At 44.5% G+C, this 26500-nt stretch overlaps 1 protein-coding gene across 2 annotated transcripts in view; it reads right to left on the reverse strand.

The window, feature by feature from the left end:
- nlgn2a (neuroligin 2a) overlaps positions 1 to 26500 on the reverse strand; it is a 75018-nt gene that overhangs the window by 35512 nt on the left and 13006 nt on the right. For both annotated transcript variants that reach the window (XM_027028446.2, XM_027028445.2), the window contains exon 3: positions 14583 to 14732. In XM_027028446.2, coding sequence (XP_026884247.1) covers positions 14583 to 14732 — 150 coding nt within the window. The remainder of the gene's footprint in view (positions 1 to 14582; positions 14733 to 26500) is intronic.

Genomic DNA, 26500 nt, shown 5'->3' on the forward strand with positions numbered 1-26500 from the left:
GGGCTGACAGAGAGACAGCACAACACATGCAGGGGGAAGCACACAGCCTTTCAGACGTGCACAGGTGTTATCATGGAAAAAAACGTAATATTACAGTGAAATATCAAATTGGGGCAAAACCTCTGTGTTCTGCCACATTTCTGCCACATGGTCCATATTGATATGAATCCTTTTTTGATTTGTGTCTTAACCACTGAATGAAATATTAAATGAAGTGGAAGATGACTAAACAAAGGCGAAAGCCATTCGCTGTTCACGCCGAGAGGAGCCAAGAACCCGAGCCAACCTGTCAGCTGGCAGGACTGATTAATTGGGTTCACAGGCACTCTCTAACACACACATACACACACACACACACACACACACACACACACACACACACACACACACACACACACACACACACACACACACACAGCATTGTAGCAAGCATCTCTTTTTTTTAGGACATCAGAGAAATGTTTTTCCTTACTTGTTGCTGATTAGTCTGGCTCGACTGGCTTGCAAAAAACTGGAACCTTTAGGGCTGATCCAGGACTGCTGCTAAGTCAGAGGCTCACAGTCCAGACTTCAGGAAGCCCCGGCCAGGCCAAGTCTTTATTCCACCCCAGTTCCCTGCAGTTCTGATCAGTCAGGATCTGGGTCAGCAGGGTTACCTGCCTCACGCACCTTGGTGACTTCAGGAGCTCGGAACAAAGCCAGCCAATGGCCCCCGAGGATTCGAATGGCAACCTCTGCCATCATTATCACAGCAAACACATGAAACAGGCCTCAGATGCCAAGCACACTGAGACGGAGCCGTGATCCTAGAAGCCTGGCCCTGACACCCCACACCCTACTGGGGCCAGCAAGACATGGGGAGGCACCAGTTAGCGAAGGCACTTGTTCAGCCTTTAATTGGTCCCCAGGGGGGTTTAATGAATACATAATGAGGGGCAAGGGTATGACTGGTGGGCAAACCATTATAAGCACAGCCAATGTGACATGTCAATCATATGCGTGAATATCTCATCCGAACCCTCCGTCTCTCCACTCTAGCACATAAGGATGTAAATGCAGTCTAGAACTCTGCTCATCAGTATGACCCTTCTGCACAGCGAGGCAGGGTCCTCACACATGCTCGCATGCATGGCTTTCAAAATGCCTCGATCGGCCTTGTCTCAGAATGACCCAATTGGCTCACAACCAAAAGTGTCTGGAATCGGCTGTAACCAGCGAGCACCAGTTTGATGTACTACTGCACTGTGCCAGCTCTTCCTCTCTGATAGAACACAAACACCACGGTGCTGGCTCACTCACTCTGAAGTGAAGGCAGGAGGGTGGAGTGCATTACCTCTCATGATGGAGCTGGATGTTCTCGTGGCTGATCAGTCAAGTGGAACAGTTTCTTCCAGGCTGTAACTGGAAGGAACCTTCTTTGAAGCTTATAAGACCAGTGCAAGAACCGGTTGATGAGAAGCAGGCTGCTTCCCCAGAATGCACCAGGTTATGACTAATTTATATGAGCAGCTTGCTGCTTAACGTCGAGCATAGGATACATGCGCATGCACACGCGCGCACACACACACACACACACACACACACCCAAATGATCCTTAAACCTCCTTGACTATTACCGTATGCTCATGCCAGTTCTGCTGCTTGTGTATGTTTGTGTGTGTGTGTGTGTGTGTGTGTGTCTAGCCACTTGTCCTGGCATTTTAAGCCACAGTAATTACATTTTTGGCATAATCATTTTAGTCTTATCTGCATAGCAGGACAAATGAGAAGGGCTACAACAGCAGCCCACCTGTGTGTGTGTGCGTGCATGTGTGTGTGTGTGTGTGTGTGTGTGTGTGTGTGTGTGTGTGTGTGCGGTATAATCAAAGAGGATGAAAAGAAAGTGACAGTTAGCTAATAGTTCTGCCAACCTGATGCAGTATCGTAGAGTGTATCTAAGTGCTCAGATTACTCAACCTCCCACTTAACTGGTGTAGTCCACCTGGGTTAATAACCTTGTATCAATCAGCTGCAGACACTGTATGCTGTATGCACACCATCTGACCTACGATTGGGAGAGACAGATGGACAGGGGGAGAGAGAGAGAGAGAGAGAGAGAGAGAGAGAGAGAGAGAGAGAGAGAGAGAGAGAGAGAGAGAGAGAGAGAGAGAGAGAGAGAGAGAGAGAGAGAGGGAGAGAGAGAGAGAGAGAGGGAGAGAGAGAGAGAGAGAGAGAGAGAGAGGGAGAGAGAGAGAGAGAGAGAGAGAGAGGGAGGGAGAGAGAGCGAGAGAGAGAGAGAGGGAGAGAGAGAGAGAGGGGGGATGAGAGAATGAGAGAGAGGAAGAGAGGGAGAGAGTGTGTGTGAAAAAGAGTGTGAGAGAGTATGAGACCTTTTAGGCCATTATTCATACACAATCACGATCACACTTGCTCACATACACACCATTACAAACACACACAGTATCGAACTCTTTCACATTATGAGATACTCTCACACACACTCAAACGTCCATACATGCTATCCCATACTACTATACCTCTTGCTCACTGCTGAGCTCTCACACAATCAGACACACACACACACACACACCTAACACAAAGAAGGAGTGTGTGAGGGAAAGTATGAAAGTGTGGGAATGAGAGAGTAATAATCTGTGTGAGAACATGATGGTGTGAGCAAGTGCACTTAAGACTATGATAGTGTACTCATGAGAGTCTGGCGTGCGCGTTTGAGAGCGTGAGTATCAAACTCTTGCCCTCCTCCAGCTCCCTCCTTCTTCTACCTTTCTTTTCTTTTTACATTCCTCTTTGCTTCAGTCACTGAGTCTTTCTCTTTCCATCTTCCCGCCTCCCTCTCTTCTCTTTAAGCGTTTTAGAGGTCCTCCCTGCCTCTGTTCACACTCTCTCACAACAGTGGTTTAGGGAAAGGCGCGGACTTTACAGGGACCCATCAATCACAGGAGCCCTAACCAAATACGTGCTAGCCTGTGGTCACACTCTGCACCTGTCCTTCAGCAAGAATCATGCAAATAAGCCTGAGTGTCACTCCCGGGGTCAGTGGAGCTGCTCTTGTGTGTGTGTGTGTGTGTGTGTGAAAGTCTGTGTGTGTTTCTGTCCTTGTTTGTGTGCACATGTTTTTTGCATATGAAAAAGCTATTTGCAGCCATACTGCATGTTACATTCATAACACAGAGGAATGAGTAGAAGAAAGCAGAGGAGAACACAAGACAACAAAACAGCACTCGGTAAGCTCGATCAGCTCCTTTCATGTCAAAGTGGTTTCAGCTGCTGTTTGCAGGAGGTCCATCGCTGTGGCTATGACCCCAGTGAGGACTGGGCTTGAACCAGGTGCAGCCCAATCAAAGCGCACTCCTCCGGGAGAAGAACCCCAGTATGGGGCCCCACCCTGGGGGCACCTCCAGCCACACCCCATTCGCCCTCGGTTTCAGACATAATGTCCAGAAATCACTGCTAAGATGGACATAACAGACTACTGTGGAGCACAGATTCAACTGATTCCTGCATTCAAAAAAGCCCGACGGTGTGCTAGACATGCGAGACTTACTGCCAAAGGTCAGTGTCCATACTGCTACAGCACAAGTCTACCCTGCTTGTCCCACTGAGCTGGGAAAATGCCAGGAGATGTGATGGGACGAGGAGGCCTCAGGTGTCCTGTCTTTCCCAAAAGGAATATGTACAGCTCACACTGGGAGGTGTCAAACCGAAGCGTCTGAGGCCCTGAACATTTGAGCGTGCCACTGCGCCCAGCAGGAGAAGTGCTTCACCCTTACTGAGCAGAACTGCTCAAATCCCACCATGCTCGCGCCCATCTGTCAGCTGGCCGATGTCTCTGCAGCTAATAGAGGCAAAGTTTAGAGAAACTTCTGGAAATGGGCACCAGAGATGTTACACATCAGTCAGACATGCCATTAATCTTTTCACTCAGTTCAGGACATTGGAGGAGAGGGAATAGATAATGAATTTTGAGACTGAGAGAAAAACAGCAGTGTGCATGTGTGTGTGTGTGCGTGTGTGTGTGTGTGAAACATGGAGTTCACTTCATCTCACCTTACTTATTAATGTCATCTGTCTATTTCTCTCTGATTCCCCCCCGCTCCACTCTCCAGAGACCTCTGCTTATCAGTTCTGCTGTTGGTTGCTATGGAAACTGTCTGGCTGGTCTGGATTTGGAGAAGCTCTTCCTTCATGTCTTAATATCTCCTGCAACCTTGTCAGGGCAAACAACATGCCACATACACACAGACACTCCTGTCCTCTCTGGGCTAGACTCCTGAAGGCCAGTTCACTCCTCAATTTGAGTCCTTGCTTTATGGATTGTGTGTGTGTGTGTGTGTGTGTGTGTGTGTGTGTGTGTGTGTGTGTGTGTGTGTGTGTTTTGTGTGTGTGTGTGTGTGTGTGTGTGTGTGTGTGTGTGCGCGCGGCATGTGTAACCACACCGTATAGTTGCTTTGTATGTCTCCTGTTTTAGTGACTTGAGTTTATTGCAGATTTAAAAAGCAGCTGTGAATTTTATTTTTAGCAGTCTCTCTGCTTCTATCTCAGTCTCTCTCTCTCTCTCTTTCTCTGCTTCTCTCTCACGTATCAAATCAAATCAAACGTGCTTTATTGGCATGACAGGATAAAATATCTATGTTGCCATAGCAATAATAATTATGCAGATGTATTATTAATATAATTATAATAAATGATTGAGTTTTTATAGAGGATTGGAAATTGATAAATACAATAAAATCTAATAAACAAAATAACAACAACAAATATTGTAGAACATCATTTCAATGTCTGAACCAAAATGGAACACAATGAAGTAAGCAATGGTAAAATTAGATTACAGTCTAAATAAATGTGACTGTACCCTTTATAGTGTTTTTTTTTTTCTGATTTTATGGAAGCTGTGTATACATTGTCCTGTTAAATCTAGTTTATATGTTTTCCCCAGTAATATTTTCCATTTTCTCTGTATCAATTCAGTGTGGGGGAGATGGAGATTTATTTTGTTGGAGATTTTGTTAGTGAATCTATACAGAAAGGATTCTCTGATGGTTTCATATTCATATTTTGCATGTGAAATATTTTGCATATTTTGCATGTGAAACAACGAAGTTGCCCTGAGTTTCAGTCTCTGCCGACAGACAGTGGGTGCAGATGTTGTCCTCTCTGGACGCCTGACTTTGCCTGTGTCTTCCTGCTTCCATGGCCAGCTTATGGTCACTCATTCTTTGTTCACAATCAAGCAATTCACAACATTTTAATTTGTTGTGACGTGTAATCTCCTTTTTTTCCAGCACAGGCTGTGATTTACGCTGTTGTTGTCTTCAGTCTGTCTCAGTTGAGAAGGTTTAGCTGGGCTATTTTCTAGGTGCTTCTTCTTCTTCAGCAGACGCAGATGGTCATTTGGGTTTCGATTATTGCTGATGGAGGCTTTGTAGTAAAGGCGGTCGGATTGCTCAAGGTAGTGCCAGAATTTGCAACATCTTTTCTCAATATCCAGAAGGAGTGAAATTCTGCCTAGTTCAGCTCTGCTGGCCAGATCAGACACATTTCTGTTTCCCTGCAGGATACCTCAGCAGAATTTGCAATGCAGTAATTCGCTCGGTGTTTTGTCCTAAATTTCCAAGTTTTCTATCGGCTCTAGTGCCCAGGTTTCACTAATGTGTTAATAACAGTTTAAGTTCTGTCTCTGAGCAGGCGGTACTATGCTGTGCACCGCAGTGCTGTGAATGAATAGGTAGTTATTTCCTTCTGCACTCATGTAATCAATTTCTTGGCCTGTTCGGGTATTTAAGTCTCCACATATCTCAGAGACTGGAACTGGAACACTCTTTCTGGTAATATGGAGAATTAGAAGGTGGTGTGTGTGTGTGTGTGTGTGTGTGTGTGTGTGTGTGTGTGTGTGTGTATATATATATTGATGTTGCAAATTCTGCAATATATATATATTGCATAAAAGGTAGATATTATTATCACTGTTCAAATTATTACTATTAATACATAGCCAAGTATGTATAAATATAAATATTACCTCACCTAATTCTAGTTACATATTTCTCTAATTCTTTTTTATGTCAAATCAAAATGCCTCCGCACTCAGCCACTCTTTATTTCTGGATGTTCTGCAGAGGGGACAACACGTTCTCTGCAGTTATCAAGACAATATGTAGATATGTCTATGTGGCACCTCATTTCAAGTAATATAATCATATTGTTTCTGATCATAAAAAATCATCATTTCTTCTCTTCAGCCATAATGCAGATAAACACATTTCTTGTGTATTCTAACTGGTATTCTAACTTGCTATATCTGTATATCTGTTGTATTAACAAAGCTTCTTTTATGATCTTTTATGTGTATGCACATATTTAAATGTAGATTAATCATCCATATCTACAGTACATCTATACAAACACACATCCTTTTTCTCTATCTTTCTTTCACACACACACATACACACACACACACACACACACACACACACACACTTACTCTCATACATACACACACACACACATACAAATATCACATATATACACACACTTACTCTCATATGTACACACACACACATACAAATACACACACACACACATACATTTATACATGTTCATATTGTGATAATCTATAGGTTGGCATATAGCTATGATCAGTTTAGGTCAGTTCATAAGTTCTCTCTCTCTGTTTCTATCTCTCTCTCTCTCTCTCTCTCTCTCTCTCTGTTTCTCTCTCTCTCTCTCTCTCTCTCTCTCTCTCTCTCTCTCTCTCTCTCTCTCTCTCTCTGTCTGTCGAATAACTCCTTTACATAATTTTGTTGTTCATGTCCCAGTATGTTTCTTTCAGATCTGCTCTTCCTCTCTCCTCTGTTGTTCAGACATGGGGAAAATCCACACACCACACTATGTTTTCTCTTTGTTTGAAAGTTCACATGTTAGCTCTGGATGTCTAGTGAGCTTACCCCCACCCACCCACCCACCCACCCACACACACACACACACACACACACACACACACACACACACACACACACACACACACACACACACACACACACAAATGCTGCTTAGGTAGATAAGCCAAGGTCAGGCTCTGAAGAGCATGTACATTCATACTTAACAGGAACAGAGGAACTCCCTGCAGACCAGACTACATTCTGCCACATGTAATTAAAGGCAAGGTTAAGCTGGAGAATAAGATCCAGGCTGTGTGCAAGCAGGGACACACAGGAAATGTGCAGCCAGCGAAAAAGAGACAGAGAAAGAGAGAGATGGAGCAAGAAAGACGAAGAGAGAGAAAAAAAGAAGAAAACAAAACCATAAAGGAAAGAATGATCAGCAGAGATAGGAAGAAAAAGAAAGAAAGGAAAGAAAGAGGATAAGATTAAGAGAAAGGAGAGAGAGCAGAGAGAGTACAATGTCTCCTGGCTTCATTAGCAGCAGAGCTGGCGGATGACTGGGGTCGGGGCGGCCTTTTAATCAACGGCCACGCAGTAATGGGGTGAAGGGTGAGTCTAAATCACTGCCACCACGGCAACTGCCACCAAGGCAACCGCCGCCACGGCAACAAGGGATGCTGAGCAAAGAGCGGGAAAGTGTAGCAGCCAATTATCGGCAGAGTAGCATCCTGAGTTCAGGAGGGAATAGACGACACGTGAGTAATGTAGTTTATTATAAGACCAAGGGAAAATGCAGAATGTTTAGACTTAAATCAGCAGAAATACATATATGCTAGATAAAAAGGGAGGCTGTGGCCCCTCATGGAACACATTGTGTGTGTGTGTGTGTGTGTGTGTGTGTGTGTGTGTGTGTGTGTGTGTGTGTGTGTGTGTGTGTGTGTGTGTGTGTCTGTGTGTGTGTGTGTGTGTGTGTGTGGCAGGTGATGAGATGAAGGCTGAACACATGTAATTTGAATAACGCAGAGCCAAGGGCACACCTGTCTGCACTGGAAGGCACACAGCCACATTGAGCTATTGAGCTGAACTGACACCTAGATACACAGTACACAAAGACACACACACACACACACACACACACACACACACACACAGAAAAGTTTTGCAAATCTGCGTTATGTCTTGACCATCAGTTCTGCTGATCTGCACTAGCCCTCACATGACCCCTGGTTATTATACTGCACTTATACTGTTAGTGAATTTGGATATAGCAAAAAACCCCAAAACCCCAAAAACCACCTCAGAATCCTAAATGATAGAGATGATAGAGGTTTGTGGCACATTCATGAGGCAAAAAAGGAACCTACTGCGCTTCATCTATCTGTCTCTGTCTCCACATTCGAGTCAGAAGTCCTTTATTGGCATGCCAGGGAACAATATGTGTTGCCAAAGCTGTTCAGTTTAAATTGGTTCAGGTTTTCATCAATGATATACCACTGAAGGACTTCATATGTCCCCCTTATATTTGTTTTATTTTGTGATTGTTTCTGATTCTGTTACATATTGTTTGTACTACTAGAATGTTTCTGAATGTCTCTCTCCTCTTCCACCTCGCTCCCTATCTACCCCTCCCCTCTCTCTTTATCTACCCCTCCCCTCTCCCTATCTACCCCTCCCCTCTCCCTATCTACCCCTCCCCCCTCTCCCTATCTACCCCTCCCCTCTCTCTTTATTTACCCCTCCCCTCTCCCTATCTACCCCTCCCCTCTCTCTCTATCTACCCCTCCCCTCTCTCTTTATCTACCCCTCCCCGCTCCCTATCTACCCCTCCCCTCTCTCTTTATTTACCCCTCCCCTCTCCCTATCTACCCCTCCCCTCTCTCTCTCTATCTACCCCTCCCCTTTCTCTTTATCTACCCCTCCCCTCTCCCTATCTACCCCTCCCCTCTCTCTTTATCTACCCCTTAACTCTCCTCTTCCACCCCCTTCTCTATCTACCCCTCCCCTCTCTCTTTATCTACCCCTCCCCTCTCCCTATCTACCCCTCCCCTCTCTCTTTATCTACCCCTTAACTCTCCTCTTCCACCCCCTTCTCTATCTACCCCTCCCCTCTCTCTTTATCTACCCCTTAACTCTCCTCTTCCACCCCTCTCTCTATCTACCCCTCCCCTTTCTCTTTATCTACCCCTCCCCTCTCCCTATCTACCCCTCCCCTCTCTCTTTATCTACCCCTCCCCTCTCTCTCTCTATCTACCCCTCCCCTCTCTCTTTATCTACCCCTCCCCTCTCCCTATCTACCCCTCCCCTCTCTCTTTATTTACCCCTCCCCTCTCCCTATCTACCCCTCCCCTCTCTCTCTCTATCTACCCCTCCCCTTTCTCTTTATCTACCCCTCCCCTCTCCCTATCTACCCCTCCCCTCTCTCTTTATCTACCCCTCCCCTCTCCCTATCTACCCCTCCCCTCTCTCTTTATCTACCCCTTAACTCTCCTCTTCCACCCCCTTCTCTATCTACCCCTCCCCTCTCTCTTTATCTACCCCTTAACTCTCCTCTTCCACCCCTCTCTCTATCTACCCTCCCCTCTCTCCTCCTGTCTCTCTCCCTACATGTCTATTCTTTCTCTGCACACTCCTCTCTGTCGCGTCGTAAGTTTGAGCACACTCTGGTATTGTTGGACTGACTGCCTGATGTTAGACTGGTAGCAGTTATCAGTGAGAAATTACATGAAGAAAAGTGATTTTAAACCTAGAAGGAATTGAGCATTAAAAAATAAAACAGTCTAGTATAACAGACACAAGCATAAACGAAAGGGACACAATCAAAGGAATACACTGCACTGATGATATACAGCACACAATATAGAGGCCATGTACAGACAATGTACAATGCACATTATTTTTTGCTGTATGGAATAGCGATTCAGCCTTGGAGAAGCATTGTTGCTCACGCGAGATCCAGCTAGCCACAATTCAGTTTAGCTACCATTAGCTAGCAGAGAGTGACAATCAGTGATACACTATCTGCTAGCCCACCCTCGAGTCCTTTGACAACGGCTGCATCGAAAAGGGGTAGGTAGGCTAACACTGCGTCATTCCTTGTGGGTGTGTGTCCTTATTGGTATGTCATTGTAATAATTAAGGTAAAATCTAGCTGCAAGCAGCAATTCCAGATTCAAGCAAATTTAGGCCCTTAGGCCCATGGGGCATTCAACGTGACTGAATGAAAATCCTAGGCCTAGTTCCTAGGATTGTAAATAAACATAAACAAATAAATAAACAACAAATATAGTGGTTAAGGTAGTGGTGTAGCAGTTATAAGGTGGCCGGTTCCCGCCCCAATGCTGCCAACTTGCCGCTGTTGGGCCCCTGAGCAAGACCCTTAACCCTCAATTGCTCAAGTTGTGTTCTATCAGAATTGTAAGTCGCTTTGGCTAAAAGTGTCAGCTAAACACTGCAAATTTGAAAAAAAAAGACTGCATTTAATTTAATTCAATAACTGCACCTATACTATATATCACAGCTTGCTTATACACTAAAATGAAAACTGTTAGTAAAACATGACAGTCAAGAAGCAAAACCCTGATCTGCACAACTATGAGCACATTCTCAGCCTTACACATTTAGCAAAACACTACACTGTGTTTTGCAAGTTAGTAAATACACTTCTCCACATTAGACACAGAAATCTAACATGATATCACTTCTTTGCCATTTCAAGGCACCGCCTTTCAAAAGACCCACCTGTAAACCACTGATTAAATACAGCTGTAAATGTACAGACACATGGGGATTAAACTCACCCAATCAGGTGTAAGCTCTATAAAAATGCAACAGGTATGTTTACCTGTCTACAAAGAATTCACCTGTAGTATGTGGGGGTGAGTAATATGTAGTGATGTAGAGAGTAATGTGCACTTCAATATTGTTTGCTTGTTTGTTTGTTAGTTTCTAGTAGGTCTACATAATGCTGTCTTTTTTCAGAGAGTTTTACTAATGGTTTTACTGATACAGTAAAACCATTGGATTTACAGTATCCTCACATAAGCAAGAAGAGGAGGAAGCTTCACTGGCCACAGAGCTATTCTGAATGTCCAAAGCCAACGTGATAGTAACATCACGATGTGTGCTGCGAGCACACAGAATGGGGTTCTCCATCGCTATGCCAACGTGCGTCCGTACAACAACGCAGTGCACACACTCTCGATCGTAGGAAGACTCCACACCATCACCACAGAAGAAGATAAAATGGATGCAGAGCAGATGACATACATTGTCATCTGGGACTGTGCATCTTTCCACCGATCTGCTCTGGTTTCATCATCCACCACTATTTTCACTCCACTACCTCCCACCATCCTCTCCTCTCCTTAACCCCACTGAGGAGTCACTGGCGATGGAAAGTGTGCAATCTCCGGCCAAGGAGCCTTGAGGAAGCTGGACACCAATTTGATGCAGGATCTGTACATGAATGGATTTTCTGTTGTGAGAGAGGACCCAGCCTGTGATGTGGTGTTATGGCCACATAAAGCTAAGCGATGAGTCGTTTTTTTGTTTTTTTAATTCATGCTGTCTTTTTTGTCCCCATGAATGCAAACATGTGTTTTTGTACTGTATTCTATTCAGAATATGTACTGTTCTGAAATTCAGTGCAAAATGCAGCCTTTGTAAATGTATGGATATATTGACTGATGTTATAATGTGGAGAGAAACAAAATGTATTGGTGTGCAGTACTGATCTTGTGTGTGGTGTTTGGTTGTTTATGTACTTTACTCTAACAGTATCTCTGAACAAAACCAACGCAGACTATATTATTAGAAAAGCAGAAACATTAAAAGTGTTTTATTTTGAACATAGCAGCGTGTAACTTGTTCAAACAAAATCAGATTGTAAGAATCTTGTGTGTGCCTTATGGTGACAAAATTGGGTTTTGATAAATTATTGTATAGTTTTGAATGAAGTGTTTTTTTGTAAAGTATCAGAGGTGTTCTGCTACTTTGGTGTGGGGCTATCTGAATTTGTCTTGTGTAGTGTACTATATTGACCAGTTGAATCCTGTTTTCAAAATTGTGCTTAAGCAGTTGTAAATAATTGGAAATGGCGGCATTCTTCTCAGCCACTCATGACCAGTAAGCCGAGACACGTATGTGCTAACACAGTGTTGAACATTTTAGCTGAAGCCTAGGCAGCAGTTACTTGCTGCACAGGCTGATGTTTCCCCTACTGCACAGGCCTGTTTTCCCTACTGCACAGGCTGGTGTTTCCCCTACTGCACAGGCTGGTGTTTCCCCTACTGCACAGGCTGGTGTTTCCCCTACTGCACAGGCTGGTGTTTCCCCTACTGCACAGGCCTGTTTTCCCTACTGCACAGGCTGGTGGTTCCCCTACTGCACAGGCTGATGTTTCCCCTACTGCACAGGCCTGTTTTCCCTACTGCACAGGCTAGTGTTTCCCCTACTGCACAGGCCTGTTTTCCCTACTGCACAGGCTGGTGTTTCCCCTACTGCACAGGCCTGTTTTCCCTACTGCACAGGCTGGTGTTTTCCCTACTGCACAGGCCTGTTTTCCCTGCTCACCTTCTTCAGCTTGGAACAAGTCTCTCACAGTCCAACAGGCATGAATATAAAGCCATGGGCACGGCTAGACACTGCAGTAGAACCTCCAGGCTCCCAGTTCCAGTGTAATTACAATGATCAAACACAAAGTCACCCAGTGGACAAGGCTGAGTGACGCCTGCCCTGGACCTCCTGGGCCTCCATCATTGGACTCTGCTGGACTTAGCAGCAGCTGTGTGAGATGTGTGAGATGCTGGCTCTCTGTGCGACACGCTCAGTCACAGAGAACCGCAGAGCTGAACTGTAATGGTCATACCCACGACTGAATCAGCATCCGTGTGTGTGTGTGTGTGTGTGTGTGTGTGTGATTGCACACTGCTGCAGTCTCACACAGCCTGAAGGAGCTGCTTTGAAGCTTTAAATGACTTTCTCTATTTTTTAAAAGACCTTTCCCCTTTTTTCTAATATCTAATATCTGGGCAGTGCTATCGCTCTGGGCGGCAGTGTAGTTAAAGTGAGAAATGGAAAAATATATTTCTAACAGTACCAGCACAATAAAGCTATCACAGCCATCTCTGATTTGCATGAGTGCACCTCCCTCCAATATTTCATCCATGTAAGGGAAGAGGAGAAAAAAAGATCTGATGTATATGGCCTCCACAATGCTGGCATGAGACTCCATACGTCCCATGTGCACTCTTGACTCTGCCCATGTGACACGCTCAGGCCTGTGCTTCTAAACACCTGCTCACCTGTTCACGTCTTTGTGAACATTAGCCATTAGGTACCTTGGAGGCCAGTGGATGAAGAATGATGCCTGGCATGAACCTTAAACAAACTGTGGGAGAGCAACGGAATAAATGTAATGATCTGATTTATAATTCTGCTTTGATGTTCTTTCTATGGTTCAAAAGAAACACCAACAGCAATGTTTTCCGTTGGTGCTTATTAACTCTTATTAACTTATTAACACTTGATTTAAGTGATGATAATTAACTGATGAATTGGTGGTTCAGTTTTATGCAAGAGAAACAAGAGCCTGTGCAGAAGAAAAGAGTGTACAGGACTGCAGGTGGAAACCATATAAAAAGCCACCAAAAACCTGATATTCAAGTGCAGCTGGTACTCACAGTACTGCACAGGCTGGTGTTTCCCCTACTGCACAGGCTGGTGTTTCTCCTACTGCACAGGTTGGTGTTTCCCCTACTGCACAGGCTGGTGTTTCCCCTACTGCACAGGCTGGTGTTTCCCCTACTGCACAGGCTGGTGTTTCTCCTACTGCACAGGCTGGTGTTTCCCCTACTGCACAGGCTGGTGTTTCCCCTACTGCGCAGGCTGGTGTTTTCCCTACTGCACAGGCCTGTGTTCCCTGCTCCCACTCACCTTCTTCAGCTTGGAACAAGTCTCTCACAGTCCAACAGGCATGAATATAAAGCCATGTGCATGGCTAGACACTGCAGTAGAACCTCCAGGTCTGGACTGTGAAACAACCCCCCCCCCCAGTTCCAGTGTAATTACAATGATCAAACACAAAGTGACTTTAGGCCTGCACGCAATAACCTCCACCTGCCGATACACTCTGGCTTCTCATCCCCATGGAGACGTTCTGGCCTCAGAAGCAGCACGGCGGCTCTAATCTAAACGCTGCCGCTACAAAAAGCCTGGCAGAATCTGATCTCCAAACTGGAAATGGCAGCCAGTGACTGCCGAGGCAACTCTCTCTGGGACCAGATAACACCTCGCTATTAAAAAATAATGCACAGCCACAGGAAGTTGTGGGAATGGGATCTATAAACATAATAACAACATAACGCATGGTAATGTGATTAATAATTTTACAGCCCACAGGAGCTACTGTCAGACTCCTATTACTCGCCATTTTAACTACATCGGTTTCATAACGATGTCAATGTAGCTGCTGGTGCTCACAGCAGCTACCGAGCAAATGCCCTATGAAAAACCGCTTAATATTAAACCTGGACATTTCGTTATTGTTGTTGTTGCTGTTACGACAATGGGTTGTGACCAGATGAGCTCTCTATCATTTGATTATAATGAAACAGATTATATGCACTAACTTTGAACTGCTAAGCTTTTAAAAGCATCACAGAGCCCAACTCGTAACCTGAACTGAGGCAGGTGACTCACCTAGCACTCCCAGCCGGTAGTTCATGGTGACCACAATGACGTTGCCATAGGCAGCTAGCACACTGGCATCAAACATGTTTCCAGTTCCTTCCATGTATGAACCGCCATGAACAAACAGCATGACAGGCTTCTTCCGGCGGTCGCGGATGTCTGGGAATAAAAAAACAAAACAAAATATTCAAACATATGAAAAGGCATGTAAGTATGTGTGATTGTAGACCTGGGAAGAAGTAGAAACATCCACAGAAAGTTTGGGAGAAAGTTTTCCTAAGTCATTGTGCTGGCCTGAACTGGAAATGCCATTTTTATTGGTTTCTTAAAACTTGTGATTTATTGATTGTGTTCTCATATAAATCTCTAGTGAAGGACAAAATCTGAACTAATTGCAGAACTGTCCTCATGTAAATGATTCAGGGCTGGGTTGATCTAAGGACTGTGCTTTACAGCATGAGTACTAAAATATTTAAATTAAATGGGTTGCCTGTATCAGATGGAAGAGCTCAGACACACACACACACACACACACACACACACACACACACACACACACTCTCTCTCTCTCTCTCTCTCTCTCTCCTATTCCCATACCCCCCCACACTCCAACCCAACATGAATACACTTTCCTACAGTCTTACCATACCCACTGAGTCAACAAATACATTCACCTATAGTGACACCCATACCAACTCACACACACACTCTCCTACACCCATACCAACTCACACACACACTCTCCTACACCCATACCAACTCACACACACACACACTCTCCTACACTCATACCAACTCACACACACACTCTCCTACACCCATACCAACTCACACACACACTCTCCTACACCCATACCAACTCACACACACACTCTCCTACACCCATACCAACTCACACACACACTCTACTACACCCATACCAACTCACACACACACTCTCCTACACCCATACCAACTCACACACACACACACTCTCCTACACTCATACCAACTCACACACACACTCTCCTACACCCATACCAACTCACACACACACTCTCCTACACCCATACCAACTCACACACACACTCTCCTACACCCATACCAACTCACACACACACACTCTCCTACACCCATACCAACTCACACACACACTCTCCTACACCCATACCAACTCACACACACACTCTCCTACACCCATACCAACTCACACACACACACTCTCAGAGACAAAGACAGCTGTGTCTCTCTCCTAGCAGTAGCCATTCTTTAAACTGGTCTGCTCTCTCTCTCTCTCTCTCTCTCTCTCTCTCTCACACACACACACACACACACACACACACACATACACACATACGCATGCACAGACCTTTTCAGTCAAACAGGAAGAGAAAGACACCAAACACTTAATATATACGTCACTCCCAACCGTTGATCATGTGATCCAGAGCTCTGTTTCACGCTCGGTCAACATGTCCGCCGATGGTCCCCGAAAACACTCCTTCCCTCAGTATCTCTCTTTCATCTTCTTTCTTACCTACTCTCTCTCCTTTTAAAATCTCTCCCTCTCTCCTCCTCTCCCCTTTCTCTTTTCTTCATACAGTACTCTCTTCACATAGCACTGGACACGCCGGGACAAAACCATTAGAGGCAAAGAGGAAGGTGGTAGGGAAGCATAGCGGGAGGAACTGGACCCAAGAAAGTAGTGACAGAGACAGACATGGACGGGGGAGACAGAGAGAGAGAAAGAGGGAAGAAAAAGATGAATGAGACGAGAAATTGTAATCTGGTGTCATAATTTGACTTGAGTATTTGGAGCTAAACTGAAAAGTTATTTTAAAATAATAGTAATTTATATGTTATAAATTAATAATCTATTATTTTACTGAGAGAAGACACTACGTGAAGGTAATCAGGCAACAGAAAACACAAAAAAACAGAAACAAACAATTTCAAACATACTCACACAAACATAAACACAAATATAAATACACACACTTGCAAACAAATACCCACACACCCCACACACACACGGGACCAGAGGGGAATGCTGCTTACTGCCGATCCTTTCATGCAGAACAGAGACAATGGAGTGATTAGAGGCAAACTTCTGTTTACTACCCTGAGTGTGTGTGTGTGTGCGTGTGTGTGTGCGTGCGTGCATGCGTGTGTGTGTGCGTGTGTGTGTGTGTGTGTGTGTGAGTGTGCGTATGAGAGTGCATGTTTTCAGTGATGGTTGTGAGTCCACTGTGGAGACTCTATCTCCTGTGTGAACGTAATGAGTTCAACATTCATTGGACACAGTCACGCTGGCCATTCTCTTCCTCTGTTCTCCCACCACCCTTCATCCCGTTAAAATGCTACCCCGCCACAATAGCTTAGCCATGTGAGAGCACACACTCTGGGCCAGCCTGCTGTAGGGCGCTGCCATGCTCCGGGCTCATTGTTACTGAGTAATGTTCTGTTATTGGAGAATTACTGTCCAGGGTTCTTCTGTGTAGGGGGGAAACTGCAGAATATGCAGCTCTATCAGGTGTGGGACTGCAAATGGCATTTGTTCTTGGAGAAAATGGAGGTTTGACTAGGGATGATAAATCAGTTCATCAATATCCATTGGGATCAATAGCTATTCAGGGTGCCTTTCCCAAAATAGCTAGGACTCATCAACATCATTATCATCATCATCTCTTTGGCCTCAGCACTGCAGTTTCTTTAGCTCTAGTTTCTTCAGCTCTAGTTTCTTTAGCTCTAGTTTCAGCTCTAGTTTCAGCTCTAGTTTCAGCTCTAGCTTCTTTAGCTCTAGTTTCAGCTCTAGTTTCTTCAGCTCTAGTTTCAGCTCTAGTTTCAGCTCTAGTTTCTTCTGCTCTATTTTCTTCAGCTCTAGCTTCTTTAGCTCTAGTTTGTTTAGCTCTACTTTCAGCTCTAGCTTCTTCAGCTCTAGTTTCAGCTCTAGCTTCTTTAGCTCTAGCTTCTTTAGCTCTAGTTTCTTTAGCTCTAGTTTCTTCAGCTCTAGTTTCTTTAGCTCTAGTTTCAGCTCTAGCTTCTTTAGCTCGTTTCTTTAGCTCTAGATTCAGCTCTAGTTTCTTCAGCTCTAGTTTCAGCTCTAGTTTCTTTAGCTCTAGTTTCAACTCTAGTTTCTTCAGCTCTAGTTTCTTTAGCTCTAGTTTCAGCCCTAGTCTCTTCAGCTCTAGTTTCTTTAGCTCTAGTTTCAGCTCTAGTTTCTTCAGCTCTAGTTTCTTCAGCTCTAATTTCTTTAGCTCTAGTTTCAGCTCTAGTTTCTTCAGCTCTAGCTTCAGTCAGTTGTGGGTGGAAGGCATTCTGGTAAACTCAAAGTCTGTTTGAACATCAGTCCAATGAAAATCTAGCATACAGACTTCTTAATTAGGCCTCCAAACCTGCCCCGCCCCCAGCTCCAGCTCTGTGCTTGCCTTCTCTGTTAAAGAGCTCATTAGCAAGATTTTGTCCAGGGCTGGAATGAGTGCTCGCACATACAGATCTCTCTGATGGCTTGTACTGATCTCCCTGATGGCTCGTACTGATCTCCCTGATGGCTCATACTTCTTGATGTAGTCAATGGTAAACAATGGTAAATCCTTCCTTTCAGATGAAGCTGGCTCCAGGCAGGGCTCTTTCTGGGATTTAAAAACATCTAGGGCTTAGGACAAACCATCTGGTATATAGAAAGAAGGTTCAACAGTATCAACTCTCTGAGATCTGTTTTGCTATATTGAGGTTGTCATGTACGACCTCTATCAACTGAGATCATGTCTTGTTTATCAATAAATTATTACCTAATAATGTGGAGAGTTGATGCACAAATATTTGTTCAAATTCTATCTGCCCTTATGTATCATTTTTGGAACTGCTTCCTTAATATTTCCATTTCATTTTTCGTTCAGTTAGCTATATGGATTAACAGTTGTGAATAAAGAAGGCTTCACCAGACTGAAACATTTGTGTTATAAACAGTCATTCCATCAGTGGAATGTTTAAATCATGGTTCATGTCATTTGCATTTGTAGTCATCTTGACTGCCTATCCTCATCGGACTGTCTGGCCATTCTAGGAATAAACAACATCGTTGTACCAGACGCCTGAGGGACAGCGTCTAACCCTGAGTGTGCACACTCCCACCCTGCCTCTCTGCTAAACTCAGCTCATAATTAACCCCCCACTCCCACCCCACACAACACGCTGGTACCTTAAAGATGCTTTCAACTCTCTTTATTTATTTAATTTGATCTCCAACAAGCTATTTGCACTGTCTCTTGTCTATTGCACTTTAATATTTAAAGCCCATTTGCACTGTTTAATGTTTAATGTGACATTATTACTGCCACTATCGGCATGCTGTGTTTGCCCGTCATTAATTTCAGTATTGCCCATCTATTGCTTGTTGCCCTGAGATATTACCTGTTACTTATTTTAATCATTGGCCATGCCTCACATAATACAGTAACCCAGGGAACTTCTCTTTCATTCTCAAGGTAAAACCATATGCTTTGGATGTGACCATTAAAGGGCTTTGATGTTTTTATTTGTACCTAATTCAAAATGGCATCTGTTTTATATGCTCTTGCGTAATATTAGTGAGCAAATTTGCTAGATGTCCAAATTTGTACAACCTAATAAACATCTGAGACAGGAATGCAGTGCAGTATGTTGTGGACTCAGCAGTGAGACGGGAGACAGTAGTCATGGTGGGACTAAAGTCCATTCATTTTCACTTTGGTCCACTCCCTTCTCCCCACAGCTGTATGACTGAAAGCAAAGCATCCTTGGACTGACTGAAAGAAAATTAAGTTCTATCTTCCAACTACTAGTTCTATATGGTACACAGAAAGAGAGCGAGAGAGAGAGAGAGTGTGTGCGTGTGTGTGTGTGAGAGTGAGAGAACCCTAAAATGCTTTCAGCAGGCATTTCAGAAACATTTATGGAAATATTTCCTCCACCCACTTCACAATACAAGTGGATATAAACAGAAGGAAGTCCAGAGCCTCCATTAAAGACGTGCATTAACCCTGCTGTCTCAGAAAAAAACATCCAGTGAAATGGATTAGGGGTCTTTACCAGTGAGAGTTCGAATTAAAAGCATATTAAGGCAAAATGAAAAAGTCAACTCCAAACCAAAAGTGGAAAGAAATGATCTGATATGATTTTCTCTATAATCATTTTAATTTCTAATTTTGTGATTTTTTTTGCTCTCTCTCTCTCTCTCTCTCTCTCTCTCTCTTGCCCTCTCTTGGTTTTATTAATATTAATGAACATAAATGAGCAATGTAATAGAAAAAGAGCGAGGGAGGGATAGGTAAACGAGAGAGAATGGTGAAAGATAAGAAGAGTAGAGACAGGAAATAACGTGATGGATAGTGTATGTAGAGGTGAAGGGTCAGGGTCTACAGCCAACCCTTAATTAATCAGACACAAAGACCACATGACGTTTGTGCGTGTGTGTGTGTGTGTTTATATGTGTGCATACATGTGTGGACCTGTATGGAAACACCTTAAATATAGTGAGTAGAGTGATAAACAGCGACTAAGACAGTGACACAGTGAGACTATTGCCAGTGTCTACATGGCGGAAAAGAAGGGTTGCTGGTAGTGATGCAGTCTGCCAGTGACTGCAGGAGTACAGACTTCACCAGCACACGTGACACTGGAATTCCAGCTGTCAGTGACCGCAGGAGTACAGACTTCACCAGCACACGTGACACTGGAATTCCAGCTGTCAGTGACTGCAGGAGTACAGACTTCAGCAGCACACGTGACACTGGAATTCCAGCTGTCAGTGACTGCAGGACTACAGACTTCAGCAGCACACGTGACACTGGAATTCCAGCTGTCAGTGACCGCAGGAGTACAGACTTCACCAGCACACGTGACACTGGAATTCCAGCTGTCAGTGACTGCAGGAGTACAGACTTCAGCAGCACACGTGACACTGGAATTCCAGCTGTCAGTGACTGCAGGACTACAGACTTCAGCAGCACACGTGACACTGGAATTCCAGCTGTCAGTGACCGCAGGAGTACAGACTTCAGCAGCACACGTGACACTGGAATTCCAGCTGTCAGTGACTGCAGGAGTACAGACTTCACCAGCACACGTGACACTGTGATGCAGTCTGCCAGTGACTGCAGGAGTACAGACTTCACCAACACACGTGACACTGGAATTCCAGCTGCTGCTGCTTGCCCCGAAGCAAGAAGGCCAAACAGCACATGAGGAGGGAGAGGGAGATATTGAACCACATTGCATGTCCTTCCTCGGCTTCCTGTCGTCCTTCTTTTGAATACCTGATGCTCTTGTTTCCTCCTCAAACACACACACACACACACACACACACACACACACACAGACACACACACACAGGCCCGAAAGAGGTGCTGGGCTCATTTAAACAGCCTGGCTTCAGAACAGAGCAGAACTAAGTTTGTGGAAGTGAGCTCTGCCTTCAGCCTGCGTAATGGAGTGAAATGCAGAGTGCCACTAGGGGAGGAGATAAGGCAGACAGGAGGCCAGGCAGGACACACAGACAGCCTGAGACAGCCAGACACACGAGGGGTGAGACGCAAAACGAGCCGAGGGTGAAGAAAGACCAGAAGAACGGTTGTGTTTGTGAGAAAGAGGGAGCGAGAGGGAGAGAGATTGGGGGGGCGGGGGGCATGAGTATGAGAGCATGAGAAATGAAGAGAACTACCAAGCAATTCTGTCTTGGCAGACAAAGGCCCCCCTGTAATCTCCATCTTGACTGCCTCATAATGGCATCGGCAGAAATAAACGCACTATTCTGGCCTGGCAGTGTTGTCTCAGTGTGGTCTCAGTGTTGTCTCCGTGTTGTCTCAGTGTTGTCTCAGTGTTGTCTCTGGCCGGGCCCTCTCCTTCTTCACTCTTTCCTCTCTGGTCTCTCTCTCTCTCATGCATTCTCTCACTTTCTCTCTCACTCACTCTCTCCTACTCTCTCTCTGGCATCTCATCAGAGGATTTCGTCTACAGCTGCCTTCACTCAAATCTCACAACAGTCCTTTTTTAAACCATGCTGTCTCTCTCTCTCTCTCTCTCTCTCTCTCTCTCTCTCTTTCTCTCATGCTCCTTATAACCCTGTAAAATTCATCTTTCTACCATTTCTGAGTTAACTCCCCCCCACCGCCCCATCATGACTGCATTGGCACTCGGCTCAGCTCCCTCCTTTTGTCTGATTGGCTGCCCTCATACTGTTCTGCTTTTCCTCTCAGCTCAGCTCCCTCTTTTCGTCTGATTGGCTGCCCTCGCGCTGTTCCGCTGTTCCCTGCTCTCTTCTCCCAGCCATGTCATGCAATCCTTTCCCAAAACGCCCCCTTGAATTGAGCCAATTCGATATGTCTTTATTTAACAAGGATCAATTATACCAATCAGGAGACTGTGAACTTCAAGCGTCAGCAACAGCCTGCGCATACGGATACATAAACTCCAAACCGCACACACACACTGACACACACAGACACACTCACGGTAAGTTTTTCCCTGTGCTTACTCTTGCACACTAAGCATGGAGAGAGGCTTATCTCATTTGACAATCCTCTTTTCTAAGTCCTCATTTTTAGTCCTGCCCTATTTCAGTGTTTATATCCCCCTTCCTACCCCAGCATGTATCTCCCCCTTTATCAGACTTGATCATTATAGAACTGTACACTGTGTGCACTATACAGAGTGCGTTTAATATAAAACTTTAACATATTTCAGTGTTACAGTTCTGCAGCAGTGCCCAATGCCAACATACAGCAAAGACAGAGTGTGTCAGTCTGGCACGGTATCTGGACCATCTCTGGTCGTCTAGAGGCTTGGCTCCAGTGCTGCTGGGTATTACTGACTGAGGAACAGGCAAGACCACAACAGCACCACATTCAGTACTCGTGGGGTTTGGTAGTTGGACATCTGAAAGTAAACTGTTGAGTCTAGCCTTTATTGCTTCCTGACATTGATGCTGAATTTCACCTGTCTGACCCCCAAACCCCCAATGCAGCTGTGCACAGGAGTGAGCGCGAGAGCACTAATCCTGTGACTCCTGGGGTGTGGGGTACAGAGGCGTTTTCCAACAGCATGTGAGTTGGGTAGCACACTACTCTTAAGTTTTAAAACAACTTTGGTGGTATCATATTCATGAAACACATGCTTCTAACGCAACACCATACATTGCCATACATTTCCACAAGGCACGGAACAAGACAGTAAACTGGACTGAGAAAGTCTACCACTAACGCAGTGACATTCTTTACACTTATTCTGTCATTTCCCTTTTATGGCAGGACAGATAATGCTAAGCAACAGCACATAAGTAATGTCATAATATTTCTAAGTCACTTATATTTAAGGCATTTAGCACACAATTTTATCCAAAGTTACTAACAATTGTGACCAATTACCATTCAAGCAAATGAGGGTTAAGGGACCCAATAGCAGCAACTTGGCAACGGTGGGGCTCAAACCAGCAACCTTATGCATGCTAGTACTAGTCCAAGACCTTAATGCTATCCCTGCCACTGAACAGTGTGCAGCGATGCGCCTTCCACTGTATATACATGTAATAGAAACTGACATGACTAAAAACACACAACTAAACTAATACTTTTATTTTATGTTAGAATTTTTCACTGAACGTTTTATAACACACAACTGTAATTCACACAACAATATAAAAACAATGACAGTGAACTGTTTTATGTTTGGGGATATACATGAACATTATGAACCTGGAACTGGATCCAGTTGTATGCCCTTTATAAACCTGTAGGGGTTGGTTTTGTGCCATTTTACTGGTTACTCAGAAATTTTTTATTATATGTAATAATAAATAATGCAAATGTATTTTCTCATTGGTGTTGCATTTGTAGTTTCTCATACAGCCGAGAGATTAAATGAGAAGGCAACCTGTGATTCTTCCTTTCAGCTGGCCCAAACACTTCACGTTTGCAATGATAGCTGGTGCACCAGAGCTAATGGTTCATATTTCCTTAACATCTCATTTCTCATTCCCTTTGAAATGGGGCTGCGAACCTCTAGTCATTTCAACGAGTGATGGAGAAGAGAAGCTTAACAAGGTCCTCAGCACGGACGTACTAAGCAAAGTCACCGACAGAAAAACAGATTTAGGACAGAAGGAGCCTGAGAACTTGTTGATGGAGCTGCAGATCTGAAAATATGTTGATGGCTCTGTAACAATGTTTTCAATATGCTGCTTTAAATGAACTATATCTACTATGTTGATAGAGTTTCAAGGTTCAGTGATACATCCCAAGCACAGGGGCGATTAAAAGCATCTCTAATAAGATTTAAAGCAACGTATTAAATTGTAGTCTCATTGTGGCTTGATTAATGTTAGCTCTGCATGATGGTGGTTCAGTAGACCTCAACATCTATTCCCCTCTCTCTCTCTCCCTCTCTCTCTCTTTCTTCCTGTTTCTCTCTCTCTCATTTCTCTTTTCTATCTCTATCTCTCTCTCAACCCTATGAAATAGAGTCTGTCAGCTTTTAACTAGAATGTGTGTGTGTGTGTGTGTGTGTGTGTGTGTGTGTGTGTGTGTGTGTGTGTGATGCGGGGAGCATAGTAGATGTTGACAGCCCTGTAGATGGTGCAGATGCAGCCAAGAGCTGACAGGCTTGCTGATTAACCACCACCCCACACACATGCAAACACACACACACACACACACACTCACAGAGAGAGAGAGCGAGAGAGAGCTCCCAAAGCAACTGATTACCCTCCCAACAGTTTAACCTGTTCTTTGCCTCACTGCACTACTTTTCTCAACCCTAATAGTGCTGTCATCCAGTTCCCAGGTTTCTACAGTGTTGCAGCTATTGAAATTCATGTTCTTTTGTCACCCACTATTCTACTTATCCTCCTCTTGGGTAATGCACCAGTAGAGGGCACTGTTGAACACATGCATTTATCAGAATAAAGAATGTCCATTTATATTTTATATACTAGTATTTATACTAGTATAGTATGGTAGGGGACCAGCCCCCACTGCCGAAGAACTCACCTTATATGTCATGAAATGTGCTATAGTGATACTGGGCTGAGGTCGTGTGTGAGGTATTGTGATGGATCCATGGCTTTATGGTTGTGTGTGTGTTAGAGTGATGGATCCACACATACACATACACTGCAAACACATACCATGAATCGCATACACTGAAGCCTGAATCAGCCTGATCGGACTGTACTGGGAGTGTACTGGAAGTGTATCAGCAGGCAAAACAGCCACACCTCCCGCTCACTGAAGTGCCTCCAGCAGCACACACTACATCACACACTACACACACCTACAGCTGTCCTACACTGCAGTCCACAATGCCCTTTCCATCCAGGACCAAGAACCCCCACGGACTTTCTGGTCCACTACAGAAAACAGACACTTAGAGTGCAGTAAAAACACGGACTACATGACATAAAAAAACGTTTGACACCAGAACTCTCAGTTATGAGGCAACTGTGTGCAGAAACTACCCTGTAGTACCACACCTTATGTTTACGGATTATGTTTAGGTCCTCAACCAGAGGGATTCACTTATGTTCAACATGACAGCACATGTGACTCCTGAGAATGGCCTGTTACCTTGGTGATGCTGGCAGCTTGCTCTACCTGCTCTAGCAGGGCCACTACAATACAAGATATAGACTACAATACAGTGAAAACCTAGAGAAAAACAGCCATCACAAAAACTAAACTACAGTACAAACGAAGCACTGTAGTACAGCAAACATCGAGTTTACACCTTACACAGACTTCCTGTAGCACTACTTACACACTTGATGTGCCAGAGCATTAAGCCTTAATAACGGGTGGAGAACGCACAGGCGCTGTGTGACTCTGTGCTGCTGAGCATCTCCAGTACTGACAACTCCAAATCATTCCTGACATGCAGATCTCCACATGTTATTACAGCACTCATCAATTATTCTTTTATTTATGAAACTTTATATATCAAACTTTCATTGATTTTTAACAGTCAATCAGGCTGAACTGTTCTTACCATTCAGTCAGGCTGAACTGTTGCTGGAGCTCACGGAATTGTTTCTGTTTAATGTTTCTTCATACATTCCGATTCTAATTGACTTTCTGGGACAAAATGGGTTGGTTTGCACTTACAGGGCCTACTGAAATTCAGCTTTCCTTTACATAAACGCTAAATAAACACGTATTTTTGCACCTTGTGGTATAAAGAGTCATTGTGTTGAATAGTGATAGACTCTTTTCGTGCACACCGTTGTACATTCTAAGTCACTGGATGTGCATGTCTGCAGTCAGAATGAACATGTAGCCTATGCATGCTAACTTTGGCATGGAAGCATGCACCGGCATCCAGGATCAGTCACATCATAGGCTGCATGTGATCCACAAAAGGCCTGAAGGGTTGACAGCAACGTTGCAACCCGGATAAAACACATCCGCTCAGGGCAGAACTCACATTAACAGCAGTTCCTCTACACATCTGTGATGCCATTTATCATGTTCGTGGCTGTTTCTGCGATTCTCAGTTTGTGCCATGATATCGTCCACTACTTCCCTCTGTTGCTGGACCTTACTGTATCACTGACCATCTGGTTTTAAATCCGCACAAACAGCACTAACCTCACTGCATTCTGAACAGTTCATCATTTCATGTCTGTATTGACAGTATAATCTTATATTGCAAAATTTTCATTGTTGAGAGGAGATTATTAATGAGAAATATCAAGCTAAACTATACAAGTGGGACCCAAAGTTGTGGACCTGCAGTGAAGTGGCTCCAGTAGTGCTACCCTGCGACCCCTAGATGAGACGGCCTCTGTGTAGTGGCAGCGAAAGAGAGGTGGGAGGAGCCTCTGTGTGGTGGCAGCGAAAGAGAGGTGGGAGGAGCCTCTGTGGTGGCAGCGATAGAGATGTGGGAGGAGCCTCTGTGGGGTGGCAGTGATAGAGATGTGG

This window comes from Electrophorus electricus, chromosome 19 (genome assembly GCF_013358815.1).
Source record: "Electrophorus electricus isolate fEleEle1 chromosome 19, fEleEle1.pri, whole genome shotgun sequence".
In the NCBI taxonomy this organism is placed as follows: Eukaryota; Metazoa; Chordata; class Actinopteri; order Gymnotiformes; family Gymnotidae; genus Electrophorus; species Electrophorus electricus.